Source organism: Podarcis pityusensis (assembly GCF_964106645.2).
Source record: "Podarcis pityusensis genome assembly, chromosome: 3".
NCBI lineage: Eukaryota > Metazoa > Chordata > Lepidosauria > Squamata > Lacertidae > Podarcis > Podarcis pityusensis.
The window spans coordinates 89,906,960-89,917,511 of NC_138026.1; the positions used below are offsets into that span (position 1 = coordinate 89,906,960).

Consider the following 10,552-nt stretch of genomic DNA (forward strand, 5'->3'; position numbering starts at 1 on the left):
TAAGTCAGACATAGGCAAACTCGACCTTCCAGAAGTTTTGGGACTACAACTCCCATCATCCCTAGCTAACAGAACCAGTGGTCAGGGATAAAGGGAGTTGTAGTCCCAAAACATCTGGAGGGCCGAGTTTGCCTATGCCTGATCTAAGTTGTCTCAGCAATGCCCTGAAGCAAAGGGCAAATCTTATAGCCTGGGCTAGGTAGAGGCTCCATTCCCTGAGTGCTACATATGGTCAGTTAAAGGGCCCTTTACCACAGAAGTTGATGTCTTCTAGACCCTCGTATTTCAGTTTGTGGGGATCTCAGAGCTCTCTTGATCTTCCAAGGAGTCTGTGATCCAAACATCAGGGTCTGATTCAGAGGAAGAGATGCAGACTCCAGTGTCCATGACTCCATGTGGCATAGAAAAGAGAGTTGATCCATCTCATCCTTGGGACTGCCATTGTCAGAAGACTTTCTCTCCAAGGATTCCTAGATTCTACATGATATGGAAGAAATACTACCACCTGCCACAGTGTTAACTTTTTGGTGGCTTATCCATAATGAATTTTAACTGTGCTATATTTCGCACTGAATATTATGTGAAGGAATATAATGTTAACAAATCCTAAGGCTAAACCCTAAAGGGTAGGGCTATTGTGGAGTCTGCCAGCAGCTATTCAAAATCAGCAAGGCCTAGATTTAGGAGGGCTCCTACACAGGTACAACACAAAAACATGGACAAAAGGAGGAGCCCATCCTTCTAAAACTGATTACCAGGGTGGTGCCAAGAACAGAGATCTATGGAGAGGGAGCAGGCAGGCATGCAAAACCACCCTCTTTTTTCAGAATTAAAGACCATGGAGGGGGGTAGCACCTGAAGGCAATGTGGAAGACAGGGCATCAAAGGATGATTCAGGAACAAAGCATTCTGAGAGTTACTGCATAGTGAGCCACAGTGACCTACCTCAAGCTACCTAGGAGAACATTCAGGCAGAGAATTTTCTTGGTGTCAGGAGAACTGTCAACATATTCTATTTCTAGAAGTCAATTACTGTGCCTGTCCCTCTGCTTTACCCCACTAGCCCAAATAACAGTCAGCACTGGCAGCAAAGTCCAAATGGAAGATTGCTGGGCAGCAGAGGAAGGTCATTTCACAACACCATGCAAAATTTCATGCTTTTTCTTTGTGAGTACAGTGGTACCTCTGGTTGCGAACGGGATCCGTTCCAGAGGCCCGTTCACAACATGAAAAGCCCGCAACCTGAAGCGCCATATCTGCGCAGGTGTGCAGTGTGATTTGGCACTTCTGTGCATGCGTGAGTGGCGAAACCCAGAAGTAACCCTTTCCGGACAATTCCAGGTCACCGTGGGACACAACCTGAAAAATGTAACATGAAGCAAACATAACATGAGGCATGACTGTACTACTTTTGGTTTAGCACTAAACTGAGCAACCTAAATACCCAATAACTTGCCATGGGTGCAAGATGGAAGTACTTATACATCCATGCAACTAATTCCAGCTATCCCGTTTGAAGCAGTTGAATTTCATATACTTTTCATTAATATTGCATTTTCTCTGTGTCAGATCTTGAACGTAAGGTTGATATATTTATTTACTATGTTGCGCAAGGGTGTTTTAACATACACATTTGCCTTTTTCTTCTAATATGGCTATTTTAGCATTGGCAGTATCAAAAAGACAGATGAATCCTGCTCATGTAAGTATAAGCAATGTCCTTTCATTCCAATTTGGAAAGTTTCAGCAGGGCTTGGAGTAGAATGAAAACCATCTGCTAATACCCATGTCTGCTTGCATTCTCCAATCCACTCTACCATGATCTGAGATGAAAGTATGCACCTACAGACATTCCCAGGCCATGCAAGACCTATCAGCATATGTTTTATAGCTTCCAGGATGTGAAAAGGCTGATGACATCATGAACTACTTGATGTGCCAAAGACCTACTTCCAGATTTCTCTGGACATCTCCAGGTTATGTTAAACCTTACATTGCAAGTTGTTTCAGACCAAAACCCACCAAAATGCAACAGGTCCTAAGTCAGAAATCACTCTGCACTAGTTGGCATCCTGGTCAGAAATCTAGTTGTAAACATCAATCAATTCCATCTATATACTGGTCTCCAACCATTTCCTACTGTTTACTTTGTTCAGGTTGGTATATGTCTGCACCATATTTTCTTATTTCCATGCTAAAATCTAGTGGCCAGTTCTGACTACTTAAAACCTGAGGAACTTCACCACTCATGGTATGTAGAAAGTCTAAATAGGAACCAAAAGCCTAGACTGAGGGAATCCTCCAGCACAACATTCCAGGTGCTTTTGAAGTGTGAGCATAACAGTAACTCTAACAAAAATGCAATTACACTCCCATGGCGCCAGAACAGCTTCAGACATAACCCCATATTAAATTAGTATTAGTCTACATGTGTGCTATAGATTAGGAAGAAATGCACCCTGAAGTCTCAAATGGACATACTATGCATTCCTATTAGGAACACTGTTCAACATCTCAGTCTGTCTCATACATCAAAGTGGCATGACCTTCTGAATTGTCTCTAGATTGGCTTGCACTGTCTGTGCTTTAATATGCACCCCTATACACATACACTTTTGAATATATTGGTAACAATTCATCAGTAAATCCTCCTTACTATCTACAGATTACTGAAACATCCTAACAAACTTGCTTCAAGGAGCAAATGAAAACATTTCTGGCACTATAACAAGCAGCTTTGTCTACAGTATAGATGAAATACATGGCCCAGTGGTTTATAGATCATTGCCTGATATAGATCATACATTCACTGGTGCTGGGCTAGAGCTGTCCTTCCAAGGTGGAGGAGCATGCTCACCCACTCCCCTCCACCACACTAATGTGAGCAGGGCAATCTACTCACAGAAATGCCCTATCACACAGACAGGCCTAGTCCAGGTTGTCCTTTCTCCCCAACAGCGTGTGTTCATGAGTGAGGAAGGAGACTGTGTGAACTTGACATCCATACGAATAGATGTTTGTGTGGAGCACGTGACTCACATGTGATGCCATTTGCATGGTGGAGGAATTAGAGGTAGCCCCCTCTTCCACCATGCAAGAGCGGAACTGTCCCTGGCAAATGTAAGAACCAGGACTTCGTTACTAGAATTATCTAAGGTTATAACGTTTTCTGCATCTTCAGAGTTTGCCATTGCTAAATCTTAAGGACCTCCTGCCTGTAAACTGGCCCTGTAAAGCAGGAGGCAGCAAACTTTTTCAGCAGGGGGCCGGTCCACTGGCCCCTCAGACTTTATGGGGGGCCAGACTATATTTTTTTGGGGGGGGGGGGAAATAAAAATGAACGAATTCCTATGCCCCACAAATAACCCAGAGATGCATTTTAAATAAAAGCACACATTCTACTCATGTAAAATGACGCTGATTCCCGGACTGTCCACGGGCTGGATTTAGAAGGCAATTGGGCCAGATCTGGCCCCCGGGCTGTAGTTTGCCTACCCATCCTGTAAGCTGAGAACATTACTGAAAGCTGCAAACATCCTTAGAAAAAGTCACCATGGCAAAGGTTGCGAACCCCAGCACAGAACCCCCATACACAAGGGATGTTATGCTTAACTGTTGAGAATTGAGCATTTCATCTAAGGACTTTTGTTGACACATTCTGCGGGGTGTTCCATAGAGCTTTTGCAGCCATCCTTTAAGATGGCTTTTCTTGCAATCTTTCACTGTCTTCTTAATAATACTTCCCACACACGCTGAGGATTATCCTTCATAGAAATCTCTTCCAGAGTGATTTGTTAAATAGGGAAAGGATATAGACTTTAGCTAAGCAATTTTTTAAAATAACCTTCAGTGGGTTCTGAGTAGAGGTTGGAGTGACAGTTGAGGCAACAAGAACATTTACTGGAACTTCTTGCTCATTTGAGAGGCAGAGTTCAGCTACACTTTGCTTCCCAGACCATCAATATTTTAATCTCAATCTACACAAAGAACAACTTTGCCAGCCTAAATAAATAAATAAAGTCAGGTTAATTATTAATCTCAACTTCTGGCAATTGTGAACTCCTCACTAAACACGCAATAAGGAAAAGGCTACTGTTTACCAATGAGAGTGTAAAGGCTTTGCATTGTTGACTTTAGGATTGCATTGTTTGCAACATGTTTCCTATTAAGCTGAACAACTGCTTACATGTTTTGCAAGGAAGATCTCAGCTATGCCCTTTCTGCAACAACTTGGCTCCTGCAAACAACATTGGTAGCTCTTGTGTGTAGATGAGCTGCTGCTTGTAGATTGTGTTATTAACAAAGCATCAATTAAATATGCCTTCAAACTAAATGCATGGTCATACTTAATCACGGAGCAAATATAATATATTTGAAGATATAACTAACAGCAGGTCTGAACTACTGTCAATCCCAGCAACAGAATCACTCAGAAGAATGGTAGGTAACATATGGAAAGAATATAACCCACAGGCATCCCAAATAGTAACCAGAAGGATCTGTGGGATCTGTTTCTCTGAAAATCACATCTTTGATTGTTCTGGAATTGAGGGCAGAGCTTCAGCAACATGTTTTTTTAAAGTGTCCACAGGAGGTCCATCACCATAGCTCAAAAAACTGAGTAAAAGCCCTGCTTGCCCAATTTATTTTGGTTAGAATGCTTTCAATCTTGATTGTGCCCACTGAAGTCCTATCAGCAATTTTAAACTTTCTGGACCATTTATTCCTATATAAGACAGAAGGTGGATGCTTCAGCTTTCATTTCCGAACCAATCGGAATATACAACTCTCTTGAAAGATGTATTTAAGACTGCTCTGCAGGCCATTAACTATGGGGTTACTAACACTCCACTGATTAGGGTTCTGCATTATAAAATGCTAGCTTATGTCCTTATGGCACATTATAAGGGATATGAGGTTAATTTACACCATAATTTTACTTCAATGACAGGGATAAGAAAAAGCTGCAGTCTAGATCGTATCCGCATTCAACATATGGGGAGAAGAAGGGATCTCTGTGTTTTTTTAAATCAGGAAATTAAACAGGATACAATTGGAACAAGGGGGCATGCAGTTCAGTCATCTCTTGCACTGGTCTAACCTTACAGGAGTTAATGAGACTGAATCAATATATATGGTCATCAGTCAATCTCTCAGAGGAGGGGCAGGCAGTTTCTTCAGTCAGAAGAGACAGGCCCTGCCTGGTAAAGCTATTCATGGCCTAGAGAAATTTGGGAAATGATGGCATTGCAGCCACCAGGATATCTTGCTTATGCTCCCCTGAACAGAAGATCTCAGCAAGTGCCAATCTCATTCCAAAACAGAAGGTCATGTGATGGACTTTCATACTGATTTCATCCTGGTATAAAGAGTAGTGGGAGAATCAAAGTATAGGCTGAATGCAGCCTGCAGGCTGTCAACTGGCCACTACTGTCTTAGAATATAGAAGTATTCCCTTTGGAAACAAAAATGTCATTAAAAGAAGAATGATACTAAGAGGTTTTCCCATGTGTATGCTTCTCTTCCAAGAATGTGTCTCTTGTCCCTGTGCATTGACTTTATGCACTGTCTAGGCATTTTTCCTTAAGAAATAAATTCTGGGACTTCTCAGTATACTCTGCTTGTGCATAACACACAGTACAGTCTTCACTCCATTTACTCTAAAGTTGCCCAAGGGAGCTCAGAACTACTCTGGAATCAGTAAACTGAAAACTGGCAGTCTGGTATACAATTTAATTAAACCTAAATACTTCTACTTTACAGCAGTTTAGTCTACTTCAATTCATTGGCTGCATAAACTTAAATCAGTAGTTCAACAAAATTGAGGAGTTAGCTGTTATCCTACTTTATATCCCCAAGGTAATCCATAATGTAATTTCTGTAACCTTACAAGCAAGCTATGGGGACAAATTTTCATCCGTTTCACTGAATTAATGTGTCATACATTAAACACAAGGAATTTGAATTACACTGTATCTTACAGAAAACTTTTTACGGCATGCTGATAACAGTCAGTAGGAATCTATTGATTGAAGGAATGTGTTTAAGACACACATACTGGAATGCAGAGATATTGATTTTAATCCAGTAATTAATGGAAGAAGAGATAAATTGAAATGAAGACTGGTCACTGGTCATTAATCAGTTGACAGCTTTAGCAGTTATAGACTTACATGAGACTAGAGAGACCAGAGAGACTTGTGAACCACAGCTAAAGAAATACATCCTGCTTATCAACCAACCACTTCATAAAGCCTTTTTTCTAGGCTACAGTTCCTTGAAACTCAAACCACACACAATTTTTCACAAACATGCTTGATCCAATCAAAACTTCATTTTGTATCTCTCTTTTTCCAGGGCCAAGAGATTCAAGACCCTCTCTACTCTCTGTCTTGAATAATCCTGTAAAATGTGGTTTACTTTTACTGGGTACATTTAACTGGAAATAATTCCCACTGAAATCAGTGGAACTTTCTTCTGGGTAACCAGGAACAACAGTGATTTGTTAGCCAATGATACAGAAATTCAAGGAACCACTTGCATCTCCCAAGATAAAATAAACATCTAGAACCAGAGCAGTCCACAGCCCAACTGCTTCTTAGTAGACTAACCAAAGTGCTTTGGAACCAAACTAGATGCTTTTTAGACCATAGTGATAATGATTACTCATTTATTATTTTCTACAAGAGGGAGAAGGCAGCTTCCTGGTCAAAGGAAGGAAGAACTTTGCCTTCGATAACAACCCTTTATGCCACTATGTGAGGATCAAGGTTCCCAAATAGAGTACTGCAGAGCCTTATGCCCATCAGCCTGCAGTACAATATTTTTGCACTGGACACCACAAGGCCAAGCAACTAAGGGAGAAGAGGAATTTAGACAAGCACAACAGGCATGTAGTTTCCATGCAACTCTTTCAGTTCCATTCAGAAATACACACCCTTTCCTGCAGTGGTGACTGGTTATTTTAAGATCTGTGCAGAAATTTCAGGGCAGATTACAAACTCTTTCCAGTGGATTCTTGTGATAAGCTACATAACTTCTCTACAAGAAGTAGAGTCGACTTTAGAGGCAGCAGCAGAATACCTCCTAGAGGTTTCTGAGATTAGGTTTCCAAATCATCCTAGCCCGAAGGGGTGGGCTCTGGGAAGGCAAAGACACCTCTGCCCCCCCCCCTATTTCATTCCTGGTAGAGTTCCCAAACTTTCTCCAGGGACAGATTTGACCCCCCCCCCATCCCGCTAGTAAGGGAGAAGCCCTGCATCTTGTCCGGATGCAGAAGTCGCTAAGCAGCTGCTCACCTCTGGTGGCCATCTGCAAGAACAGACGGGGCTGGGAGGCTCTGATCGCCGCTGATAAACTGCCTTCTCTGCCCTGGAAGGACGCCTTCCTCTCGGGCATCAGCCGGATCCTCAGCCTGCCTTCTCCAGAGCGGATCCACCAGCTGAATTCCTCGGTCAGGGTGAACTCGATCTGGCGTGCCTCTGCCTGGGCTCCTTCCCCGGCAGGATGCCACGCGCAGTCCTCCCGCAGGTTGGCTTCTCCCACTTCCAGCACCAGCTGCTTGGCGCGGCGCAGCTTCCTCACCGAGCCGCCTTTCAGCACCTTGGACGGGGCTCTGGCGCGGCCAGCAGGCGCCGCCGACCCGCTCCGGGGGAGCCAAGAGCTGACCGCGCGCAGCAGCGGCTGGCAGGCGAGCACCAGGCTGCAGCGCGCCTTGAACCCGCCCAAGGGTTCCCCGCCGCCCAGCACCAGCTCCCGCAGGTAGGTCCGGAACAGAGAAGGCACGATGAAATCCATGGCCAGGCTTTTCCTCTGCTGCCGGGAGAAACTCGGCGCATCCCGCTGCGGCGGGCGGGAGCCCGGAGGGGAGCTCCCCGCTTCCCGGGGCACCGCTTGGGCGGCCAAGGCGGCCAGAACGGCCAGAAAGAAGAACCGCGGCAGACCGGCGGCGTTCATCTTGCCATGGAATGGAGCGGGCGGGGAAGAGGCGAGAGTCCGAAAAGTAAGCTTCCTCCCGCTTCAGGCACCAGCGGGAACCAACTGGCCGCTGAGGCGGATCCTCCTGAAGCGGAGCCACCAGCAGCACACGAGGCGGATTCGCGCTCCAATCACCGCCGCCACCAGACGCGCCCGAGACGGTCTAAACGTCCCGCCACATCCTTGTGGCAGCCTCTTCCCTGAAGAGGCAGGAGGAAGGTGGAGGCGGGGGCGCTTGCCTCGACCTCGCGCCCAGCCGCTGGCAGGCGGCGACAGGAACGCGCGCGCGCGCCCCTGACCGCCGGAGATTCGTTTTTGGTTTTGAAACAAGGGAACGGACCGCGCGTTTTCCCTCGCGCTTCGCCAAGTCTGTGGCCAAACGCCGCCGTCCGCTTGGTGTCTGGGGGGGGGGGGCGGAACCTTCCCCTCGGCGGGTTCCTGGGGGCCAAAGAACCACTTCTCTCCGGATTCCTCGCGCCTCTGCGCACAGCTTTGAGAGTTGCAAGGGGGCGGCGCGCAGCGTCTCTTCAAGTCCCGCGTCGTCCAGACGTCTCGGGAAGCGACGGGGCCCCCGCTTCTGGCCCGCTGGCGTGACTCTCCCAGGCCCCGGCGAGCGCTCTCCTTTCCCTCCTCGCCGGGTTCTCTGGCGCAGGCTCCTTGCCCGGAGGTTCCCCCGAGTCGTTTGGCCCCGAGTCGCCCGGAACAGGCACTGAGCTCCCTTCGCAGCCTGGGCTCTTCTTCTTCGACTTCCCTGCGCCCTGGCAGGTGACGGAGGAGCTCCTTTTTGGCGGGAACAGCGGGCCTTTCGAATTACCTCAGGACTCGCCGTCGCTTTCTTCAGGCTGGCCGGTCGCCGTGGCAGGTGAGACGCTCATTCTCTCCCGGTTGCCCACCCGCCCGCCCTTCCTTCTCTCGCTGCTTTTTCTGAAGGGAAGAGCGTGGTGGTTTCGCGGTTTCGCTTCCAGCCGGAAAGGCAACTGCTACTTCTACTATTGCCGCCGCCGCCGCTGCTGGTAGTCGAGACTCCTACTCCACGTTTGCTTGGCGCTTCAGCCTCGCTCTCTTCTATCTGCGGGCACCACCGCTGCGAAGATTTTTCACAGGCTCCAACTACCCGCCACAACCCTGGCATTACCCTGTGAGCGCTGACATCACGCACGAGCGCGGCTACTGGCAGCCAATGGCCATTTCGGAGGAATTCATTATGCAAATGAACAGAGGTAGTGGGAGGGAGGCGCGAGCTGGAGAACAGCCGGCCATTGAGAAAAGCAATGAGATATACGCTCGCTCGCTCGCTCGCTCGCTCTCGTTCTCCTCTCATTCGCTCTCTCTCTCTCCCTCGTTCATTTCGCTGATGGCAGAACAGGCTGGCTGTTTTAGGCAAATGAGAGAGCCCTGCCTTGAAGGGAAATTTGCAATTGTGCACTTTCCCTAATTATGCATTAAAAGATTAAGCGGATCAAGCGAAAGAAAAAAGAGGGGGACAAGTCCCTATGAAATAGGATGTGCATAGGAGGGCTTTAACTCAAGGCTTCTCTTGGTGCCCTAACAAGATATAAATCACCGTCTTCTATAGAACACAGATGAGGGAATAAAGAAGACTGTGAGGTCTAGTGTACTGGCACAGCATTGTATTATTAACTATCTCACAAACAGAGGCAGTGAGCAGACCTGCTGCTAAGTAGTGGTGGAGGTGAGCACATGCACTTCAGAATGTGTCACACCAATGTAAGGCAAGTCTAGATCATGCCAAATGTGGCCCTGAGCTCATTTTCCCCACTCGCAGGGCAGGGGCACCAAACTCTTGAGACCTGAGGGCACATTTTAAATTCTATTTGTTTATTAGATTTATATACCACCCTTCAGCATAAGATCTCAGGGTGGTTCACAGAATAAAATACAGGATAAAAACAAGTAAATAAGTAAAGCAAAACGGGGGACGGGACCCTTCCTACAAACACATTTAAAAGGCCTGGTTGAAGAGGAACATTTGCGCCTGGTGCCTACAAATATTTTATGAAGGTGCTGGGGGAGAGCATTCTACAAATGGGGAGCCACTACAGATGGAAGATTCAGGGCCAACAAGAAGAAATACTTCATTGCACCACATATAGTGGAACTTGCAACGAAAGGATGCAGTGAAGCCACCAACTTAGATGGCTTCAAAACGTTGTTTAAATAGATCAAAATTAGCTCTAGAGGCCCAGGGATCAATCATACTTTGGACTGATCCAACAGAGTGCTTCTAATGAATGTTCTTCAGTGCTATTCTCTAGAGACCATTTGCTTTTGTGATCTTCTGTGAGCATTCAAGAAGACTGGGGTCAAAGCCAAAGGCACTTAACCCATCACTAGCCCTGAGCTGAGCTTGAGTTCTTGTAGCTCAGTGGTAGAGCATCCACATTTCATTTAGGAGGGCCCTGGTTCAATCCCCAGCATTTCCAAGTAGGGCTAGGAATGTCCTGAAACTCTGGAGAGCCACTGAGAATCAGGAGAGACAATACTGAGCTGCGTGGGCCAATGGTCTGATTTGGTTTAAGACAGCTCCCAGTGATCCTTTCTTTTAAAAAACCAA

At 46.4% G+C, this 10,552-nt stretch overlaps 1 protein-coding gene across 1 annotated transcript in view; it reads right to left on the reverse strand.

Annotated features, from left to right (window-relative positions):
* Positions 1-8,455, reverse strand: part of ALK (ALK receptor tyrosine kinase) — a 586,654-nt gene extending 578,199 nt beyond the window's left edge. Inside the window, exon 1 of the mRNA XM_081000090.1 lies at positions 7,299-8,455. Within this exon, the coding sequence (XP_080856216.1) occupies positions 7,299-7,956 (658 nt within the window). The 5' untranslated portion in view covers positions 7,957-8,455. The remainder of the gene's footprint in view (positions 1-7,298) is intronic.
* Positions 8,456-10,552: the final 2,097 nt, after the last annotated feature.